Below are 24,016 nucleotides of genomic sequence, written 5' to 3'. Positions count from 1 at the left end.
TTCATTTTAATTTAACTTAATTTAATTTAACTTATTTTAATAAAGTTTTAATTTTGTTTTAATTTAATTTTTTTATTTAGTTTAATTTAACTTTAACTTATTTTAATTCAATTCAATTTTTATTTCATTTTAATTTAATTAACTTAATTTATTTTACTTTTTTATTCATTTCAATTTTATTTATATAGTTCATTATTTTAAAAATAAACAATCATATTTCTAATGCCTTTTTATTAAATGAAATTCTGCAGGTGAATTTGAAATTATAAGGCAAGTTTATTTATATAGCACAATTTATACACAGTGGCAATTCAAAGTGCTTTACATACACAGGAGTAAAATAGACAAGTATAAGAAAATAAAAACAAAAAATAATAACAATTAAAAACAGATTAAAATGTGTTAAAACAGGTTATAAAAGAATGAAAAAGAAAAGCAAGACATAATAGCGGGATCTGTCGGACATTGCACAGTGCTCATTCAGTAAAGGCACAGCTAAACAGATGTGTTTTCAGTCTTGATTTGAATGTGTCTAATGTTGGAGCACATCTGATCATTTCTGGAAGCTGATTCCAGCAGTAGGGGGTGTAGTAGCTGAAGGCAGATTCACCCTGCTTTGACTGAACGCTTGAAATTTCCAGTTCTAGTCACTATTAAACATAGTCTTGATGGAAACTCACAATTGAAAATCAGTGAGTTGTTCAATCAAAGTCAATGTTTTGTGCTGCAGCTTCTCGTAAACGTCAGAGGAAGGACCGGGATCGAACATGGGAGGCTGAAGAGCGAGACCGGAGGAGTTCAGGAGAGCATCGAAGAGGAAACTTTGATGCACGAAGAGGCTCCGGCAGCCGATACGACGACTCGGACCAAGATTCACCTCCACCCAGCCTTAACGAAGGTGAACACTTCAGTTCCTGTTAGAATTTATTTCTGCGATAAAAGCTCTGCTCTACAGCTTAATGCAAGAATTTTGAGTTATTGATCATCTATTGAACTGAAAAAACATGTCTAATGTTTTTAATGTACATTCTTATTTATTTTTGAATGATGAGGTTATTATTAGTATGTAATATGTTTTTTTGTTATATTTATCTTGCCATGAAATAGCCATAAGTTGCTGATGTGGCAGTAGATAAACAAACAAACACTACAGAGGCTTGTTGAACAAACTCCGGGTTGCAGAATAAGTTTGGGGTTGATAAAACCAAATAAAAATGCTTAAGATCAGGTTCATTTGTTTCACAATGTTTGATATAAACATTCTCTGGGTAAACCCAGTGTTAAAGCTTAACCCTGGAGTGTGTGCACATGAAAACGTGACACATGCAGCAAACAACCAATCACACGACACTTGAGTGAGTTTTAATTATTTCTTGTGAGAGTCGGCACAATTCACTTTTCTGTTGAAGACTGAAAGATGTCATAATCAGAAATATAATTAATTTAAACTTGTGCCAAGATTAATCCCATCCAAAATGTTGTTTTGATGTTGTGTGTGTGTGTGTGTGCGTGTGTGCGTGCGTGCGTGCGTGTGTGTTATATATATTTATGATGCACATGCATAAATACATACAACAGTTTGAGTGTGGGTGTGCGAGTTTTAAACCAAAATAAAACCTGGTCTGGAGCAAGTTACTGTGGTGATAAATCCTGATCAAAACCAACCTGCTTTTTTGAGCCCAAAAACTCAAACTAAAACAGGGTTTGCTTAAACTAAAGGCTGATTTATACTTCTGTGTCGAGTGATTGGCCTGACCCATGGTGCCTACGCTAGGTGACAGAAGGTATATCTAGTAAGAGCTTGATTAGCTGGTTCAGGTGTGTTTGATTAGGGCTGGAGCTAAACTCTCCAGGACACCGGCCCTCCAGGACCAAGTGTGGACACTCCTGCTCTATAGTATGTCGAGTTTCTTTGCGGGTGTTTTGTTTTTTCTGAACACGCTACCTTAACGTACAAGTTGCTAAAACTCACTCATTCAGAGGCAGGAACCAGCGGAAGTGTAACGACGGTAATCATAGGGTAAACACATGAACAAAAGTTTACATCTGGAGCTACTCTAGAGGACTCGACACTTGTAAACCCTCACTCCACTGGGAGCTCACGGCTATCAGCATCGCCCACACTAGTCACTGATACCAAGCTGACCAATCACACAGCTTGCGCTATGTGTTGTTGCGATTATGTAGTTACATTTTTTGAGGGATCGCGCAAACGCTGTGCTGGATCTCACGAGTTCACTTGATGCAGAAGTATAAATCAGCCCTATGGGTGAAAAAACACTGAAAAAATTATTCATTGGATTTACAAACATTTTTTTAGGTAAGTGGTTGCAAACAATTTATATTGGAATTTAAACAACAAATAAAATTTAGTAATGTTAAACTTGTTTGATTAAATTCAGCTTGTTTGTAACAGCTTGTTCGGTGTACCTGCTTAAAAATCAAAGCCAGCTTCATGCAACAGGCCTTAATGAAGCGCTAGTGTGATTTTTTTTATTTATTTATTTTTTTTAATGAGGTCTCATTTTTGAATGTGTTTAGTTAGTATTTGAAATGGATATTTTGATTATTTCAGTTGCAAGACGTTTAAAGATGAAGCAGAAGAAGAGGAAAGTGTATGAGCCCAAGCTGACTCCTGAAGGTAAACCCCTTGACTTTTCTCTCATCATTGCACTAAATTATTCCCGGAATAATACTCAATGTTTATTCTCAGAAATGATGGACTCTTCCACCTTTAAGAGGTTCACGTTGAGTATTGACAACATCTTGGAGAATCTCGAGGATGTGGACTTTACAGCTCAGGGTATAGTACATATGTGTTTTATTATTAGTTTTAAATGGCACACCAAACTCTTTCAGCTTTTGACTTGTTCTGCATTGTTTTTCAGATGATGATGAGATCCCTCAGGAGCTGTTGTTGGGCAAGCAACAGCTAAATGAATTGGGCAGTGAATCTGCTAAGATAAAAGCCATGGGCATCACGAGCAGGGTAGGCAGTAACTCACTGTATACTACCACTTTTATGTTGTTGTTAAAAACCTCATGAAATCATACTCAAACATTTGCTAGCTTCAAACCCTCAATGCTTTATGACCTATATATGGTGGCGCATCTATAAAGGCACTCATAAAATCTGAAGAACATTCAGTGGATTTAATGTTTACAGGAAATCAACCATTTCAGAGCAGATTTTAATCATTGAGGTCATTTAAAATGAGAACCACTGCTGTTTTGGGCTAGGTGGAGTTACTAATAATATTCAATGTTTATTTCTTGGTCTTAGTGTCTTAATAATCTTAGTGACCTAAAGAAGACTATGTAGGTTGAAAATTGTCTTTTGAGAGCAATAGTGGCATTGTGCTGATTTGTTTGTTTATCATTTGATTTTATTTCTTAGTAATGCACGTTTGACAGAGAGGCATTAACAATAGTAACAAATGCAAAAACTCATCATCATCGGATGCAAAATACTATAAATAATCAGTCTGTTTTGAGTTTATCAAATTCATATTTCAGTACCAAAAAGTTCCATACAATGCAATTTCTTAATCCTTTTTGTGCTGTTGGGGATGTCTTTTGATTTTGAGTCTAAGGGTGCTTTCACACCTACACTTTTGTTTCGGAATGCATCTCGTTAGCCCAGTTAGCGCGGTTCGATTGGCATATGTGAACAGGGCAATCGCGCTCTGTTCCGCGCCAAAGTAATCGCTCCGAGATCGCTTGAATGAGGTGGTCTCGGCTCGATTGAAACGAACCCTGGAGTGGTTCGATTGCAGTGAGAAAGCGATCCGATTCGAGCTCGGTTATATCACAGTGTTTTATGGATATGTAATAGGCATACGGCTATATGAAGAGAGAATTATGAGTATGGCGGGAAGTTTCGCGAGTCTCCGGATGCCGGCAAACGAGTGATGATCTCCCGGTAATCTCGCGTCTCCCTCCCGGTCCTCAAATAGGCATCGTCGCGCACCCTTCTCACCCCTCCCCACCGCATCTCTCCTCAGACACGTGGGGTGCGCGCACCCTGTCAATCACCACCAAACCACCACCTCTCCTGACAGCTTAGCGGGACGCTGCAAAATAAACCCTGACACTCTGACTAATGTAAGGAGAGTTTACTCGCACGTGACTTGTTTTAGCTCTTTTGGTCCGATTAGAAACTTTGCAGTGTGAAAGCGAACCGCTCCAAGAGCAAAGAGCAACAATGTAACATTTGTAATCTCTGTTTCGAAACAACTGAATCGATTCACAGGTGTGAAAGCACCCTAAGGGTCTGCTCACGCTAGGTACAGTTGCTTTGAACCATGCCGAAGCGCGATTGTTCCTCTGCCCCGATGGGAAGAGATGCGCTCTCGCTCAGCGCAATGGACATTGCTTTAGTTATATCGCTTTTGTGTTAATTTATGTTGTTGCATATGCAGTGACACACAGTCAAATATTTTGCCAAACAGATCCACAAGTTTTGACACTGATAAATTATCATAAAAGTCCTCGTGCTGCAGGAAGTAGGAGGTTTGCTGAAGGTGCAGCTGTCGTTCAATGAGGGGTTTGCATCTTTAATAAACTACGACAGGTTGCATTCATTGAAAAGTAAGAATGATTAATAAATCAATATGAAACAGTGCCTTAAATGTGACATTGTGTCTTCAGTTTTGGACTCAGGCATGGTTTGCACGCAATACAAGTGTACTGTGCCAAAGCCCAACCGAACCACGCTTTGGCTAATATTTTGGCCACAACTTTCTCTGTTTCAGCAAATGGGATGATGTCTGTTGACATTTCTTATTTTAACACATATTTTGGGAAAATGCTTTGGAAATTTTTCAAAACTCAACAATAAAATGCAAATTTACTGTTCTTTCGGTATGTTAGTGGCTATTTTGTTCTTGATTGACTTCAATTATAGTAAAAAAATTTTGATTGCTAAACCATGACAGCATATAATCACTTATTCTTTATTGTTAGGGGTTTTCCCTGTTGGGTGTTTTTACTGTTGATCATCGATTACAGTGCAGAAAAAAAGCTTTCTGGCTTTTATATGGAGTATTGTGTGTGTGTGAGTGAGAGAGTGTAAGAGAGACCTACATTGCACACCTACATTGATATAAATAATAAGCATCTCAGCTGAGAACATAGTAAACCGTAAGTGTATTTCTGCATGCACACTATAATTTGCTGTTTTATTCCATAGTACTCCATATAAAACTCAAACATTTTTGCACAGGGTTAATGGTGCCGAATGATGAGCAACAGTAAAATTTACATATTTGACCTTTCCAACAGGGAAAACCACCAACAATCAAGAATGCATGATTATATGGTATCAAAAAATTTGATATAATGGAGGTCAATGGGGCAAAAAAGCCACAAAGATAATGAAAGGGTAGTCAATTTGAACAATACACAAGGCTTAATAATCTAAAAGGTTCTAATAGTGATTTAATAATTTATAAAGAAAATTCTAAAGCAAAACTTGGGGGAAAAATGGAAATGAAAAATAAGCCAATAAAGTGATCCTCTGCTACAATCTGCTGGCTGTAGTGGTCATTTTAGTTTTAGAAAGTTAGTTTTAAAACTTTTTTTTTTTACAGAATTATTCACCAACCTTAAATAGTTTTTGTTTGATTGCAGAGCAAACAGATACTAGCAAATTCTAAAGGCCACCCATCTAAGTCTATTCTAGCCTCTCTCTTGACAAAAGTTAAAAAGCAAGAACAGTCTTTTTTGTGTTTAACTTTTTTTCCCCTCTGATGCTCAGATTCCTTCTGATAAACTCGTGAAACTGTTGAACATCCTGGAGAAGAACATTCTGGATGGAGCCAGTCTTTCCACACTCATGAACCTTGTAATCAACTCTTCATTTCTTATTCATATTTGTTTATCGAGGGACATTTTCATACTTCAAATTACGCCTTTGTTTAGTCAACAAGCCTCACTCTTGTCCTCTGCTCTTCATTAGGATAATGAGGGTGAGGATGAGGAGCGTCTCTGGCGTGATCTCATCATGGAGCGAGTGACCAAATCAGCAGACGCGTGTCTGACAGCACTGAACATCATGACATCGACACACATGCCCAAAGCCGTGTACATTGAGGACGTGATCGAGAGGGTTTTACAGTACACTAAGTTCCACTTGCAGAACACGCTTTATCCGCAGTATGATCCAGTCTACAGAGTCAACCCTAAAGGAGGTGAGACACTACTTTTCCTAAAGAACCTCTAGATCTTGGGCGAAATATTTTTTGAGAAATTGATTCTGTATTGTTTGTGAGATTTTCAAAATGCATCGAAATTTTCTCTTGAATGGATTTTGATCTTAATTTTTAACAGCAGATGGCGCTCTATGCTTTAGAAAAAGCTAGTCTAAATCTAGTTCCTTACAAATACCACGTGATCCTAAAATAATCAATAATGAAGTTAGGAAAATCACATTTGTCAATGTCACATTTGCCAATTTACATGTCGCATGTGTTCTTCCTTGTGTGCATTTGAATGTACTGTTAAAAGGTAACAGAGTGCCTTCTGCTGTTAAAAACTAGTTTAGAGCGACATCTGTTGGTAAAAACTAGAGCACCATCCGGTGTTAAACATTAGCCCAGGGAAGTGTGTACTGTTAAAACCTAGTCTAGAGCGCCATCTGCTGTTAAAAACTAGCCTAGAGTGCTGTCTGCTACTAGTCTATTGTGTCGTCTGCTGTAAAAACTAGCCAAGAGCACTGTTTGTTGTGGAAAAACTAGCCTAGAGTATTATCTGCTACTAGCCTAATGAGTCATCTGCTGTTAAATACTAGCTTAGAGCATCGTCTGCTGTTAAAAACTAGCCTAGAGCGCTGTCTGCAGTTAAACTAACCTAGAGTGCCGTCTGCTGGTAAAAACTAGCCTAGAGTGCCATCTGCTCTTAAAAAACTAGCCTAGAGCGCCATCTGCTGTTAAAAACTAGTCTATAGCGCCATCTGCTGTTAAAAACTAGCCAGGAGGATCTTCTGCTGTTTAAAAACTAGCCTAGAGCGCCATCTGCTGTTAAAAACTAGTCTATAGCGCCATCTGCTGTTAAAAACTAGCCAGGAGGATCTTCTGCTGTTTAAAAACTAGCCTAGAGCGTCGCCTGCTATTTAAAAACTAGGCTAGAGCGTCTTCTGCTGTTAAAAACTAGCCTAGAGTGCCGTCTGCTCCTAAAAAACTAGCCTAGAGTGCCGTCTGCTGTTAAAAACTAGCCTAGAACGCAGTCTGCTGTTTAGAAACTTGCCTAGAGCACCCTCTGCTGTTAAAAATTAGCTCAGAGCGCTTTCTGCTGTGAAACACTAGCCTAGAGCGCCGCCTGTTGTTAAAATATAGCCATGAGCCCCATCTGCTGTTCAAAACTAGCCTAGAGCAACATCTTCTATAAAAAACTATCCTACAGTGCCATCTTCTGTTAAACACTAATAAAGTTTGTTGATATACATTGCTTAATGTTTGGAGCATCTTAAAAATTTTTTATATAGTTCTTTTTTTGTAAGTTATGCAAATTATGTGTCTTCAGTGTTTTAAAAATGCTTTTTTTTATATTATTATTAATAATTATTTACATTAGCCTTTATCTGGCAGTAAATACAATTGATGTTAATCACCCATACATCGAACTATATTCTCTAAACGTGTACATTGTTTGTAAATGAATGCCGTGTTTTTGTGGTATGAACCCTATGTGGTTTCAGGTTCCATGCTCAGCTCCAGAGCGAAGCGAGCGAAGTGTTCCACTGCCAAGCAGAAGGTCATCATCATGCTCTATAACAAAGTGTGTGACGTGGTCAGCAACATCTCAGAGCTGCTGGAAATTCAGCTGATGACTGATACAACAATATTGCAGGTAGGAATTGATGGGTCGAGCGTGCGTGTCTGTTATACTTTATCGCTCTGTGTTTTTGATTCTGATGTTTTGTTGTTCTCCAGGTCTCTTCGATGGGCATCACTCCGTTCTTTGTGGAGAATGTCAGTGAGCTGCAGCTGTGTGCCATAAAGCTGGTGACGGCGGTACGTTTTCTTAGATTAGCAGCAGATTGTGCAATTTGTTTATCATGCATTGCAAACATTTGTCAACATTAACCAGACCCCCTAATTTTTTTGAGATATTGTATCGCTGGATCCAACGCAAAATAAACAATAAGTCGCAATTTTTTTGGGGGGATCTCGCAAATTTTTTTATTTAATGCAAAATAATTTACATTTAAATAATACAAAAATTATTTAAATATAAATAATCTCATAAAACATCCATTTCTAAACCATATATTAATTATATGGTTTAGAATTAATTAAACCATAATTAAATTATTTTTTTACATTTATTAGTATTTTTACACCAATTAGTTGTTTTACATTACTTCTAGACGTTGCATATGCAGCGATATATTTGAGCGTCTCTCGAAAAACGACATCTCGACTGCGCCCTCACAATCCTAATATTACATCTGCAGTAAGCAGACGTGGATGAACCATGAGTGTTTTACATGTGAAGTTGATGCAAAAATGCAATTAGACATCCTGTGGCTCAAATCAAGTGAAAAACTTTGCGTGAATTGGGTATTTTGTGCATTTAACGTGCTTCAGACTGCAAAAAAACATTAGAAGCAAACAGAGTAATGGAACAGACAGAAAAGCAAGCAGCTGACAATGATGGAGACTGGTTCAAGGATGACAGCCTCTGGACGTGACCGAATTAAAGGACATTATTTGTGCTTTACATTTATGGCTGGTATTATGATGTGCATCGAATGGATAAGTGATTTCGTTTAACTCTTTTCCTGCTGTCGACGAGAGAAAACGCTTCCCTGCTATTAACGAGTTTTACCGAAATCCTTGTTTAAGGTGTATAACGGTAGGGGTATCCATAACACATGTCCTGAGTGAGGCACATGATGTCAGATGATCTGATGAATCTGAGAAAGTAAGATTGTGGGTAAAAATAAGAGTTATACAGCCTGCCTTTGGCTTTATCCCTACCGTTTTAGATCTTGTCTTGACAAGAGACCAAAATAGAGAAGCTTTATTTTTATAATGGATATAGAAGATTGCACATAAAGTTACAAAAAAATCATGGAAAACTAAGGGCTTTGATTAACATTTTTTTTAATTAAATATTTCTAAATGTTACAGTCCTGCTATTCATGTAAATACCTTGTAGGGCTTTGAGTTTAGTTAAATTTAAATTTTGGCATTAAGCGATTATGATAAAAATAATGATTGATATAAAACATGGTTTCCGCTACCTTCATTCTTCCATGGTGGGGCGCCATGCCAAAATTGATCCTGCCACGGCTACATTACAGCTTCTCATGCAAAACATTTAGTCGTTTTTTTTTTTGTTTTGTTTTTTAATTGCGGGTGATAATCATACCAAAACGTATTAAAAGGTGAATGGGTTATAACACCACAATTTTTTCTGTAACCGTAGTAGTGCTGTGCGTCATTTGTTTAACCATTTAAGGTTACGTGCTGACTGACTGACTGACTGACAGATGCGCGAGGCCAGCAAACACGACGTATAGCCGTTTGACTGTACTTCAGGACGCATTAATGCCGCTCTGTAGGTCTGTTAGAGACATTCATAAATATTCCTAGCAAATCTAATAAATGTTGAAGACATACTTGTTACATAGACGCTCTAAATTGCACTTCAGCAGTGTTTATTTGAGAGCGTACAAGAAGATCTGCGCTTGAGCAGCGTATATTTGAGAGCGTGCAAGAAGTTTTGTGTATGAGCTGAGGAAATCGGCACAAGCAAAGAGATTTGCATGCTTGTAGGCTATTACATAAATGCTATCTCGACTTGTAAAACTGCACTCATGACATTTGTCATTGAAATAACGCCACAGGTAGTTGGTAGATCTGTGTAAAAAAAAGGCCTGCCCCCACAGCTGGAAAAAATCCTAGAGGAAACACTGTAAAATTATTGCATCAAATACCACTCGTTTTCCAGTAGTCTGCATTCGTTCCTCCGCAAAGCCAAATTTCACATGCAAATCACTCACTGCTCTTGACTGAAGGACTTTTGTAGCTTTAATTTGTATTTTTAACTTGTTACTTACAGTAAAGACTGCTTAAAGCATGGTTTGTTTTATTTGTGTATTTGTATTATCTTTATCTTTTATATATTTAATTTAATGTCGTATGGACCACCATTACCGATTAACCAAAATAATCATGATTATGATTTTTCCCATAGACAAGCAGCCCTAATACTTCTAACTTTTAAAGTTTATTTTATTAATTGTAAAGGTAATTATTTCTACAAATTGTCAATTTTTCCCAAAATAACCATTGTGGAGTTTGACACCTAAATAGTTGTTTTGTTTTTTTTGCCACCAAAAAATCACAATGGGTTTACAACTTTTTCTGTGTTGCGATTTTTAAATAACAGTATTTGTTTGCACTGCAAATTTCTGAACCCATACTTACTTCATTTTCCTGTTTTTATTTTTTATTTATTTTTTATTTAGTATCTGTATCTTTAAACATGAAACTAATTGAGACCTTTTGCTTCTTTCTGTAACGCTTACATTTTAAACAAGTGGCAAAAGGAATGGGATGCATTAGAAAACAATAAATTACATGAAATCCAACCTGAAGTTTCACACAGAATTTTAAGACATTTTAAGAATCGATTTGATCAAGTAGTTTTTACCAGATGTCGTATTGGGCATACGAGAATAACACATGGTTTTTTGCTCCAAGGTGAAAACCCTACTCAGTGTTTGTATTGCAAAACTCATCTTACTGTAAAACATATTTTACTGGACTGTCCTGCTTTTACTGATTCCAGAAGGACTTTTTATGAAATGAACTCTTTTAAGAACATTTTTGACAAAGTAACACCCGAAAAGATTTTAGAATTTTTATCATGTATTAACACAAAAAATCTTATTTAATTTATGTTTTATTTTGTTTGTTGATTTTTAAATTGTATTTTTATTGTTGAAAGATTCCTGCCATGAAGATAGCCTTGGTTGCTGAAATGGCACTAAATAAAAAAATACATTACATTACATTGCTTCTTTCTGTGCCTCAGGTCTTCTCTCGTTACGAGAAGCACAGGCAGTTAATCCTAGAGGAGATCTTTACCTCTTTGGCTAGATTGCCCACCAGCAAACGCAGCCTCAGGAACTTCAGGTACAGATATCACCGAATGTATTTGGATAACAGCTCTGCCTGAATTTATTCATAATTAACACAGTGATTTCTGCATGCCAAATGTGTGTGTTTAGGTTGAACAGCAGCGATGATGAGGGTGAACCCATATACATACAGATGGTTAGTGCTCTAGTGCTGCAGTTAATCCAGTGTGTGGTCCATTTGCCGGCTGACAGAGACTCGGAGGATGATCACAAGAAGGTACTATTACATCCTGCATCACTTGAGCTAGTTTTGCATTTTTATTATTGCCACAAAGTCTGGTGTTAAATGCAGTTTTTTAACAGCTCAAATTAATAACATTTTCAGGTTGACGATGATGTTTTCATTACCAACTCGTATGAAACAGCCAGGCGGACTGCTCAGAACTTCCTCTCTGTCTTCCTCAAGAAGTCAATATAGCTTTCTTTATCTGTTTTTAATTTATAGTATGTGGTTGGTAATGCGGCACTCAGTGTGTTTCTGTGTTTTAACCATGTCTCAGGTGTGGCAGTAAACAGGGTGAGGAAGACTACAGGCCGCTGTTTGAGAACTTTGTGCAGGATCTGCTGTCAACTGTCAACAAACCCGACTGGCCCGCTTCAGAATTACTGCTGAGCCTTCTGGGAAGATTACTGGTAAGAACATATCACTGATTTACCTTTGCTGAGCATTAATGTTGTCACAATACTGGAATTCGAAACCAATCGGTATTGACATTTTAAAAATATCCATTTCCCGCTAACATTTGAGCTCTGTTGAGCGCGTTCCTAAACGCAGCTGATTTGCCATTGTGTTCTCCTGCTCAACAGAAATGACTGATTGGCCTTGAAGGTCATCAGTTCATTGAATTCAGCGCTGTTTACTGTGTGTAACAACAGATAGAGGGACACTGGAGCATTTTAAAGCTGCGAATATAACCTGACATACAAGTGATCCGCTAATGAATCGACTGATCTTCACAGCTTTTAGACATTCCAGTGTCTCTATCTGTGGTTACACTCAGTAAACAGCCGTGAGTTCTATGAACTGCTGACCTTTACGGCCAATCACAGTCATTTCTGTTGAGCACATGAACACAATGGCAAATCAGCACTGTTTAAGAATGCGCTCAAATGCTATCGGGAAATAAACAATTATAAAATTTCAGTACCGACTAGTATTGAATTCCAGTATCGTGACGACACTACTGAGCATAAAAAAAAAATAAAAAACATGTTTCAGGGTTCATGTGGTCATGGAAAACCTGGGAAAGTCATGGAATGTTGACATGGCATTGTCCAGGCCTGGAAAAGTTTTAAAGAAACTAAAAGCCCCACAAAGTTTTGTAAAGGTCTTGGAAATTAGTTTAACAAATATCTGTAAACTGGAATATAGGTTAGTTGTTTTCTTTTCTGTCTTTGGCCAAAAACATGGTCTCACATTATGAATACTGTGTAGGCATTCATTCCTTCATTCTCCTTTGGCTTAGTCTCAATTTCAGAAATGCTACAGCGGGAATGAAGCACCATGTTTAAGCATTATCTAAATAAATTTAACATGCAATAGATATATAAAATAAATTCAAACTAAATAGATTTTTGTGTTTTATGATGTGCTGTAATAAATTTGAATGTGGATTGTTTTTCGTATTATTTACGATGTATTTATATATAGACCTAAAGTTTCGGTCATAAAAATTTACTTGGAAGTCCTGGAAAAGTCCTGGAAAAATCATGGGATTTTAGTAGTAAAAATGTAAACCCTGATGTTTATGAACCTTTTGTAGTTCAGCTTTGTAAGCTCTTCATTCTCAAAATAAGTTTTTAAGTTTTTCTAAATTGTCTTAAGACAAGAATGGGTGTTGTTCAATAGTTTTTGGACTATTTTAAAGATGATGGTCCATTTAAAATGTCGACTACTTTACATGTATGTATGTATGTATGTATGTATGTATGTATGTATGTATGTATGTATGTATGAACAGTTGAAGTCAGAATTATTAGCCCCCTTTTGGTTTAACAGAGCAATGACATTTTTACAGTATGTCCGATAATATTTTTTCCTCTGGAGAAAGTCTTATTTGTTTTATTTCTGCTAGAATAAAAGCAGTTTTAAATTAAAAAAAAAATATTTTTGGGACAAAATTATTAGCCCTTTTAAGCTAATTTTTTTACGATAGTCTACAGAACAAACCATCATTATACAATAACTTGCCTAAATACCCTAACCTGCCTAATTAACCTAGTTAAGCCTTTAAATGTCACTTTAAGCTGTTTAGAAGTGATTTGATAAATATCAAGTAAAATATTATTTACTGTCATCATGACAAAGATTAAAATAAATCTGTTATTACAAGTAAGTTTTTAAAGCTATCATGTTTAGAAATGTGCTGAAACAATCTTCCTTCCATTAAACAGAAATTGGGGAAAAAAATAAACTGGCGCTAATAATACAGGGGGGCTAATAATTCTGACTTCAACTGTATGTGTTTATATGTTCTCTAAACTTCTGATAGTATGAAAATGTTGTCAGTTTGGAGCTTTTTTCATAAAACAACAAAAAGCTATGATTAACAAAGACTTTAATATAATTTTTTTTTAATAAGATTTAGTCAAGAATATTTAATTTTCAATTACAACAAATAAAACTTTTTTTTTTTTTAATCAATTGTCATTTTCTGGAATAAAAAAAAGAAGAAACCTTAAATGACATTGTTTTTTATATCAGATCTTTATGGAATATTTTTTATTCTATAGAAAATGAGAATTTTTAGAGGTCTCTTTTTCTTCAAAAACTTTGAATATGTATAATATAATCACAAACAACTAATCTTATAATCCTATAACATGCTGTCTGTATAAACACACAGCACCACACTGTCTCTCATTCAAACACATTCAAAAACAAAGACAGCATCAAACAAACAAACAAACACACACGCGCGCACAAACACACACACTTAAGCCCTTGCAACAGGGAGAGCTCGCGCTGAGCGGAGCAGTAAAACAAAAAAAATAAGCACTTTTCCGACAGTCCCTTACTGAGAGCTCCTCTCAGCCCGAGCGCTGCTGGCTAAAGTAAACGCAGACTGCGAGGGCTTAAACGGAGCAGTGCTCGTAATGTCGAGCGAAAAAAAAGAAAGACAGTTTTGTCTTTCTGTAGGAAACACACTTTAGATCTTTTTAGGGTAAGAGGTTTTTGAGTTATTGCCGTCTATAACTGAATGTGTGTCAGGAAAATCGAAAACAAAACCAACTGAAGCGCGCTCGTTTCTGGCGCCCCCCTGGATGTACAGCGCCCTTAGCATTTGCCTATGGTGCCTATGCCACGGGCCAGCCCTGAGTTGGCTGAGTTTTGTAAATACCGGCGCTCACCTCCCTCACGACAGAGCGCATAGGAGATCAATGACGTCAGTACATTATAACCGGTTATGATTATTACTGAATCGATACCGAATTGTCTGCGTCTGCATCGCGGTGCACCGAATAAACAATTAATTTTGACACCCCTAGTAGTAAGGGGTTTTATAGCCTTAAAACATCTATAATAATTCTAAAAAACAAAGCTGACTACCTTTTGGATTTCGCCTATTGCTGGTTATTTTTAGAACTTAACTCCCGTGAATATCAAGAGACCACTGTAATGTTTTATTTAGTTTTTTTATCACATTTTGAGTTGTATAAGAAAATATTACAACAGTGTTTGCACTGACACAAGGTTTAGTTTCCCTCCAATGACCCTTGCCCTCTACTTCTCGGCCCATCTCTAGGTGCATCAGTTCAGTAATAAGCAGACAGAGATGGCACTGCGAGTGGCATCGCTGGATTATCTCGGTACCGTAGCAGCCAGATTGAGAAAAGATTCTGTCACCAGCAGGATGGACCAGAAAGCCATAGAACGCATCATCAGAGAGGTACAAGAACCTGTATTTTAAATAGACGTACTGATGTATACAGATTGCATTTTAAAGACTTCAGATGCTTTTGTTATTTAATGCTCCTTGTTTGCGTTTTCAGAACACCGAGGGAGATGAGACTCAGCGGTTACAGAAAGCTCTGCTGGATTATATGGATGAGAATGCAGAAACAGACCCTGCTCTTGCAGTAAGTGCCTTATATTCATTCATTTTCCTTCCGCTTAGTCCCCTATTTATCAGGGGTCGCCACAGCGGAATGAACCGCCAACTATTCCAGCATATGTTTTATGCAGCAGATGCTCTTCCAGCTGCAACCCAGTACTGAAAAACATCCACACACGCATTCACACTCCTACACTGCGGCTAATTTAGTTCATCCAATTCACCTATATCGCATGTCTTTGAACTGTGGAGGAAACCGGAGCACCCGGAATGGGGGAGAACATGCAAACTTTACTCAGAAATGCCAACTGGCCCAGCTGGGACTCGAACCGGCAACCTTCTTGCTGTGCTAATGATCTTACAATCTTTTTGCTGTTACTAATAAAACATAGGAATGATTGAGAGGTTTGACACACAAAGCATTTTACTGCTTGCAGGTATTTTAGTCTGCCACTAGTTAATAGTATGCTTGAGTTTAAAGAGCTGATCTACTCTGGTACATGCATTTTCTCTACCTTCTTTTCTGCCCATAATCCTCTGCATTAACGTTCCTTATTCTGATTTTGTGTTGCAGTTTGCACGTAAATTTTACATCGCTCAGTGGTTCCGAGACTGCACTACGGAGACCGAGAAGGCCATGAGGAGTCAGAATCAGAAGGAGGATGATTCAGACGGGGCACAGCACGCCAAAGAGCTCCAGGCCACAGGAGACATCATGCAGCGCGCTGAAACCCGCAAGAAATTCCTCCACTCCGTTGTTAAATCAACTCCTAATCAATTTACTACTCTCAGGTATCAATACACCTTGCACACATTATTGCACCTGATACACATGAATGCATCTCACATTCACTGTCTCGGTCCAGCCTGTATTGTCATGATTAAACAGTGGTATTAATGCCAAATACTTTTTTGTTTAATATCTTCTATTGTAGTGATTTGGGTTTAAGAAAAGCACATTACCAATCAAATGCATTATTATTCTAAAACTTGTGACAGGATGAATTCAGACACTGTGGACTATGACGACGCCTGCCTTATTGTTCGCTACCTGGCCTCCACCAGACCCTTCTCTCAGAGCTTTGACATCTACCTGACACAGGTGAGCAGATAGGTGTTGTGTTTTATATAATGCAATTTGTCTTGTATAATAATAATAATAATAATAATAATAATAATAATTTAAAATAAGAAAAAACTTTTTAAAAATGTCTAAATCAGCTAAAAAATTAAAACAACTGTTTTTATATACAAAATACTGTTTTATACATGTATTCTTGAATCATATTTCTTAGTTTTATTATCAATAGTTTGTATTTTGTTTATAGAAAATGTATACTTTTTGTAAAGCATGAATTCTTTGCATGTAGAAAATATTTAAAAAATCAAGTCAATTCATTGGTCAAAATGTAAATGCTAAAGAAAAAAGACTTCTAATTATTAGCTGTGGTTTTATAAACGGTTGTTTTATTATCTGTATATATTCAGTGAAAATGAGCAGCTTTTGCTTTACCATGAAGTAAAATATGTTAAATGTTGACAAAACAAAATTTGTATTATATAATAAGCTTTTTAGCCCAAATGGGACAAGACGCAGCATATATATAAGGTGATAACACTGTTGTTGTTTTTTCTCACCGCTTCTTCTTTGACAGCAGTTTGGCGTGTCCCAGGCTTGAACTTTTAACCTAATCTGTTTAAACATAAAGATGAGTGGTCACTCATACAAATCATTGCAACTTATTACTAAAACAATTTAGATTTCTCTGTGATACTACTTAATTTTTTTTATTAATGCGCGTTTATTATGATAATATACATTGTTTCAAAGCAGCTTCACAGTATTAAATGAAGTAACGTAAACTGTAAACAATGATTAAATCAAATTTTGTGTTAAAGCAGCTCTAAAAACCAGTTTTGTCATACAGCTAAAGTTAATTCTGTATTTATTAAATTTAGTTCAATAATGGCTTTAAAATAAAGCTATTGTGAATAACCCCCCCCCCCCCCCCCCCAAAAAAAAAACGTAATGAAAGTCTAAATGAGTTTGGGGATTTATGGGAGATTATGCAGAATTTAATGTTTATTATTATTATTATTATTATTAATAATAATAATAATAAAAATAATTTTTATTACTAATAATAATTTTATTGGGTGCATTTTCAATTCACAATTTCAAAGGGTAACAAAAACACAGCTAATGAAGCACAGCCAATTATGAGATTGTGCATCTGGAGCAATGTTTTAACGCTTGTGTGTGCAATGCATTTTAAATGACTTTTAAAAAAAATATTTGTAGATTCTAAGAGTGTTAGGGGAGAGCGCCATAGCTGTCAGGACCAAAGCCATGAAGTGTCTGTCCGAGGTTGTGGCTGTTGACCCAAGTATACTGGCCAGGGTAAGAACTGCAGCTGAACAAACACTTTATTAACAAAAACGTAAACCAACTTGAGAGTGTTATCACGAGTGTTGTGGTATATTTATTTTCGTGCAGTCTGATATGCAGCGTGGTGTTCACGGGCGATTGATGGATAACTCCACAAGTGTCAGGGAAGCAGCGGTCGAGCTGCTGGGACGCTTTGTGTTGAGTCGACCTCAGCTGACGGAGCAGTACTACGACATGCTCATCGAGAGGATACTGGTATGACCACTGTTTCTCTGACAATTTAAGCAGCAAAATATAAACAAAGCAAAGTGTGTAATGATTTCTGTAAAAAATGTGTTGAATTGATTACAAGTGACAGTAGTTTGAATGTCAAATCTGTTTATTTAAACTTTCTATTGATCAGTATTAGGCATGTGACGATAACCGTTTTTCAAGGTATACCGCAGTTTGGACAAGTCAAGGTTAACGGTTAAAACTGCCAAAATTTTCAGTAAAAGCGTTCCTAAGGTATTAGTAAGATTTTTTTATTTACATTTTTTGTTGTTTTTTAGAACAGTAGCTACAGCAGAAAAAAAAATCTAAAATATTACAATAAATTGTAAAGAAATCTGTGTTTTTTAAACTAATGAAGACAGCAGAAGTCACGGATTCTTTTGAATTATTTAGCCTGACATGTTTACTGCTTCAAAATATCATACATCTTTCAAAGAATAAAATATATTGTATTCAAAGGGGAAAAAAGTTTTTGTTTTTTACCCAGACATTTAAAAAGAACTGATTTTAGAGCAGCAATCACAATACCGTGATACTGTGAAACTAATATTTTTATCTAAGGTTGTCATATCGTCAGAATCTTATACCGGCCCATGCATGCCTAATCAGTACTACACAAAAAATAATAATTTTCAATAAAAAAATTATTTAAGCCCTAAGACTGAATTGAACAATTTTTGATCACCAAATCAGCCAATTAGAATGATTTCTGAACGATGTTGTGACAATGAATTTGTTTAGCCTCACCCTACTATAAAAATGAAATAAAATAAATAATGTATATAAGGCAGTAATAATGCTGGAGTAATGATGCAAAAAAATGTCAAAACATTTAAAGATGTACTCAAATAGAAAACAGTTATTTAAAAATGTAATGAAAATGGACAATATCGATGTTTTTTACTGTATTTTTGATAAGTTAAATGCAGCTTTGTTGAGCCTTTTGTTATGCATGTAGATTTTGAGTTTCTCTGCATTGTTAGCAATGTTTGCCATTTTAAAAGTTTACGTAGCTCGCTTTACGTCTATTTAAAGGTAGTTGAACACACATGTGAGACACATTTATGAAAAAGTCTTGATGTTAAAAGGATGAACCATTGTTGTTAATTTTTCTGTTTGGAAGAGGTCAAATCTGTCATTTTACTGTTGATCAGTCATTCATTCATTTTTTTCAGCTTAGTCCCTTATTTATCAGGGGTCGCCACAGCGGCATGAACCGCCAACTATTCCAGCATATGTTTTACGCAGCGGATACCCTTCCAGCCATAACCCAGTACTGGGGAAACGCCTATACGCTCACACTCACACAAATGCACTCATATAATATGGCATGTCTTTGGACTGTGGGGGAAACCGGAGCACCCACAAGAAACCAATGCCAACATGGGGAGAACATGCAAACTCCACACAGAAACTGGTCCAGCTGAGACTCGAACCTGCGACCTATTAGCTGTGAGGCGAGAGTGCAAACCACTGAGCCACTGTGCTGCCCCTGTTGATCATCAGTTACAGTGCAAAAAAAAATAAAAATTTATATGGAGTATACATATTTGACCTCTTCCCAACAAGGAAAACCACCAACAATCAAAATGCGTGATTATATGCTGTCATGGGTTTGAAAATGTGATTATAATAGAAGTCATTCAGGCAAAATCAGCCATAAACATAACGAAAGGGTAGTCAATTTGAACAATTTAAGTTTAATTGAAAGCTTTTAAAAGATGGTGATTCCCCCCAAAGAAACTTTAAAACACCGGTGACTTATTTTAATATTGAAACATGCAGTGTTCACGCTGATTCAACAAAGTCAGAGCTTTTTGGATAGTATGTTTGTGGTGGGTTTAATGTTATGGTGTGTTGCTGCAAGTAAATCAATGTATGGGAAACGCTGATGTCTATCCTGTGTGTGATCTCTTCAGGACACCGGTATCAGTGTGAGGAAGAGGGTGATCAAGATTCTGAGGGACATCTGTTTAGAGCAGCCCAACTTCAGCAAGATCACAGAGATGTGTGTAAAGATGATCCGCAGGGTCAATGACGAGGAAGGCATCAAGGTGCTGCAACCATGCTTTTCTTTCAGCTCTTTTTGTTGTTGTGGTAGTTTTGTGTCCTGTTAGTGTTGCATTTTTTGAGCGGACAGTCTTTCTTTCTTTGCAGAAACTGGTGAATGAAACATTCCAGAAGCTGTGGTTTACTCCCACACCCAACCACGACAAAGAGACGATGAATAGGAAGATTCTCAACATCACTGATGTGGTCAGTCTAATCACAGTCTTATCTTCACCTGCCAGATGTGAATAACATGCTTAGCAGAGTGGAACCGTCATAAGTTGCGTTCACACCGGTCGCGAATGAAGCGTCAAGAGACAGTGATTTACATATTAAGTCAATGTATAGACAGTTCTCATAAATGAGGCAGAGCAAATGACGGGATTTGCGTGAATAAAGTGGCTCTGATTGAGTGTTTTGTGCGTTTCACGCACAAATCGATTGAGTTGGAAAATCTGAACTTTAGCGGACATACATGCTGTATTAACCATCAGGAGCTTCCTCTTGTAGGGGTGTGATTATGACATAGCGCATGTTGTTTGTGTCCCAAGAGGAAATCCTCCTGCCAACATCAGACAACAATTCATTAAACTGGACTTGGCTCAATTGGAAGCACCAATGAAAGTTTCCATCATCCAGGAGCAGCTTCTGGAGGAGTTGATGAACTCACAGAGCTAGGTGCATCTCCTAAAGGATCTAGTGCAGTGGTCCCAACCTTTTTACCACCGTTGACCGGTTAACTCTTGACAATTTTACCGCGGACCAGTGGGGTGGGTGCGGGGTTGACCATCAACTGTTTTCTCAGAGGATGACAAGCTGAAAAAACATTGCTGTCACTCTGATACAGCACCGCAGTGTTTGGGTGTTCTGTGTTTGTTTTGAAATGTGTATATTCCATGCAAACTGAAGCTGATCGGCTGTGATTCGTGGTGTGCTTCCAGCACCAACTGGGTGTGTCTGCTCTGGAAGGCACAAGTGCATCACACCAATCAGGTGAACAAACTGCGCACCTTTATTGGAAATAATGAACTTGTGCAAACTCTAGAAAAGACACGACCAGTACCGGTGCGCAGCGCTTTGGTTAAGGACCACTGATCTTGTGGACTCAGACACGGCGCCCAATGAATCTACGCTGTTTATCAGCCTTCCTAAAGCATATGAAGCACAGCTACTCTCTCGATAAAATCCATATTAGCCATTTAGCAGCAAAACTTGAGTCACTGGGCAGACAGAAGCCCTGCCCATAATGCAAATCCATGTCTATTGTTAAGTGAATTTAATGCACGAATGAAGCGAGTAAACTCAATGTTCACAAGGTTATTTACGTCTAAATAACGTGATTTATCTGCGCAAGCTGCGTCTGGTGTGAATGTCCCATCAGAGAGGACTGAACTATTTTATACCAATATTACTATTTTTATATTTTTTGGTTAAAGGCCTGTGCACACTGGGATGCTTTTTGCTCACGTTTTCCGTTGCCGTTTAACACCTTGTGACAAAATAAAGGGCGCCAATGGGACCATACACACCAAAACGTCAGGCATAAAAGCGTCATAATTGTTAAAGAAATGCCTCGTGCTTTCTCCACCAATCAGATCGGCACTTTTGTTCATGTGCACGGAGCTGCTGAAGTTACCGTAAACAGCACTTGGGGGTGCTCAAGCGCAAGACTGTCAATGTGAACACACATTGAAGAAGATGCTCAGAGGTGATATGAACGTGGAGCTGCTTATTGCACTGGTAAACAATAATCATTTCTTCATCGCTAGAGCCGGAGTTGCTGAATCATCCATGCTTGTTCGAATCGCCAGTAACTTTAACAACAAGTGTGTCAACTTCCTCTCTTCTTCTTCTTCTGTCTTACAAGCGGGTGTCAGAAGCTTAAAGCTGTGTAGCGCCATCTAGTGTCAATGAGGGATTTTGCATACTCTTCTGCACGATGCCAGTGAAAATCGCTTAGGTTTGAATCCAAAACAATGTCTCAAAAACGCTGACAATAAATGCAAATGAAAAGTGTCCTGGTGTGTACAAGCCTTAACACTTTAGTTGAAGTACCAATTACCTGGATATTGTTAAGATATTAACTGTTTAGTAGTACTTATAAAGTATGATCTTATTCTGCATCCCTAATTCTACCCATTACCTAAACACATGGCTAACTATTAATAAGCAGCAAATGCAGAGTTTGAGCTAATAGTCTTAATTAATGGTTTGTTAATAGTGTGATTTGTACATTAAAATAGTAGCAATTTCAAAATAAATTGTTTTATTAATATATATTTTTTTACAATATTCAAGAAGGCTTTGTCAGTTCCTCTCTGACCCTTAAGATATTTTCACGTTTTTCACACTTAACATAAACACTAGCGCCCTGAAGTTTATTTAAGCTAGTTGAAAAAAGTGCTAGATGTCAAAAAAATGATTAAAAATGTCGAACATACACAAAAAAGTCATCTAAAAGGATAGTTATTTTAAAAAATGCAAGCTGCTCCTTCAAGGAAAATTCTGAAGAGACATTAGCAATGAGAAATTCAATTGCTGCTCTATTCACAATGCATAAATCTTAATTAACATATGAACTGGACTCTTAATCATCGTTTTCAAGTGCTAATGAGTGTCTTGCAATGTGAAATTAGTATAACAACTTTAACGCAGTGAGTAAGTCTATTTGCCTTGTGTCCAGACTGAAAATGATTGGCATTTTTAGTTTTCATGTGAAAGAAAAATAGAAAAAAGTCAGTTTTTTTTGTTCGATTTTCTTTCTATTTTGAATAAAATGCATGTTCACAAGGATGTAACAAAAAAGAGGGACACCCAAGAAAGCCAAAATCATATACCCTCATTTATTACAAAAACGGTTACTAAAGGAAAAATATGTAAATGTAGTTGTCAGGAACGAGTGGAGTTTCAGATGTAGGTGAATGCATGAATATGTAATGTAGTGTAGCAATGTTGGATGGATGAAATAATTGAATATATCAAAATGAAACAAAAAGTCCAGTCCAAAGCAGCAGCCTCCTTCCAAACGCCAACCATAGGATTTTAAAGGTACTAAAGCAGCAACCTCCTTCCAAATGCCAGACGTAGGGTTTTAAAGGGACCAAAGCAGCAGCCTCCTTCCAAATGCAGTAAATGACAGGTGTTTCCTCTAGTAATTAGATTAGGATGTAGCCAACTCTCAATCCCAACCAGTCAGACTCCTAGGTTTTCTTCATTCTTTAGTGTTTTTAATCCATATAATTTAAGTTGTTGAGTAAAAAGTCTTACAAAATTACTTTTATTTAATAAACTACAACATAATTACTACAAAGCATTTTGATTTAGGCTTTTTTAGGATTTAATTTTGGCCCGTAGTTTTGAAATAAACATAAATCATTAGCTTAAAAATGTCTTTTTGTTAAAATAGAGGCTGATTTTCTTCTTCTCTGTGCTTCAGGTCTCTGCCTGCAAGGACACTGGCTATGACTGGTTTGAGCAGCTCCTGCAGAACGTAAGTGCTTTTGACTCCGATCCATTCCAGTCTGTCCACTAGTTTGGAATTGTAGTGCTTCAATTCACTTATTTCTTCTTTTTACAACTTCTTCAGCTTTTAAAGTCAGAGGAGGATTCGTCCTATAAGCCAACCAGGAAAGCCTGCGTGCAGTTGGTTGACAATCTTGTGGAGCACATCCTCAAATATGAGGAGGCACTTGCAGGTATGCACTATTATTAAAAACAGAGTGCTTAAGGAAAAAGCTTTTATTTTTTGAAATGCTATACTTAGGCCTGTCATAATAATCAATACATCGACTTATAGGACAGCACATGGACATGACCTCAATCTTATTTGGTAATGAAATGTATATACATAAAAACCAATTCGAGCAACATTTTAGCTGATTTTGCAACATCTCTATCACTATTGGAGGTGTCCGTGTCAGTGTGGTTAAAAAACATTATAGTTTACTATAAATGACTAGTATATTTTCATGTGGGTCTCTCTGACAGCTAAAAATAGATCTGGTAGCAGATATCACAGTCTCTAATACTTTTTTACCTTGCACTTTTTTCTTTAATATTTATTATTATTATTTATTTAGGAAATGCTTTTTCACATTC

The 24,016-nt window shown here is 36.9% G+C and overlaps 1 protein-coding gene across 4 annotated transcripts in view; it reads left to right on the top strand.

Annotated features, from left to right (window-relative positions):
• nipbla (NIPBL cohesin loading factor a) overlaps window positions 1–24,016 on the top strand; it is a 91,131-nt gene that overhangs the window by 34,913 nt on the left and 32,202 nt on the right. For all 4 annotated transcript variants that reach the window (XR_015490526.1, XR_015490527.1, XM_087252813.1 and 1 more), the window contains 22 exon segments: window positions 731–898; window positions 2,576–2,641; window positions 2,714–2,803; window positions 2,889–2,989; window positions 5,759–5,845; window positions 5,960–6,191; window positions 7,697–7,848; window positions 7,932–8,012; window positions 11,047–11,147; window positions 11,243–11,369; window positions 11,478–11,560; window positions 11,653–11,785; window positions 14,899–15,042; window positions 15,146–15,232; window positions 15,782–15,999; window positions 16,207–16,309; window positions 17,510–17,608; window positions 17,705–17,851; window positions 19,789–19,923; window positions 20,027–20,125; window positions 23,355–23,408; window positions 23,505–23,613. Coding sequence is in view for 2 of the 4 variants with exons in the window: in XM_087252813.1 (XP_087108939.1) it covers window positions 731–898; window positions 2,576–2,641; window positions 2,714–2,803; window positions 2,889–2,989; window positions 5,759–5,845; window positions 5,960–6,191; window positions 7,697–7,848; window positions 7,932–8,012; window positions 11,047–11,147; window positions 11,243–11,369; window positions 11,478–11,560; window positions 11,653–11,785; window positions 14,899–15,042; window positions 15,146–15,232; window positions 15,782–15,999; window positions 16,207–16,309; window positions 17,510–17,608; window positions 17,705–17,851; window positions 19,789–19,923; window positions 20,027–20,125; window positions 23,355–23,408; window positions 23,505–23,613 (2,616 nt within the window). In the remaining 2 variants the exon portion in view is untranslated.

The sequence above is a fragment of the Danio rerio genome, chromosome 5, assembly GCF_052040795.2.
Source record: "Danio rerio strain M-AB ecotype USA chromosome 5, GRCz13ab, whole genome shotgun sequence".
Lineage (NCBI taxonomy): Eukaryota > Metazoa > Chordata > Actinopteri > Cypriniformes > Danionidae > Danio > Danio rerio.
The sequence above is the reverse complement of the archived record's forward strand: the minus strand, read 5'-3'. Positions and strand labels throughout refer to the sequence as shown.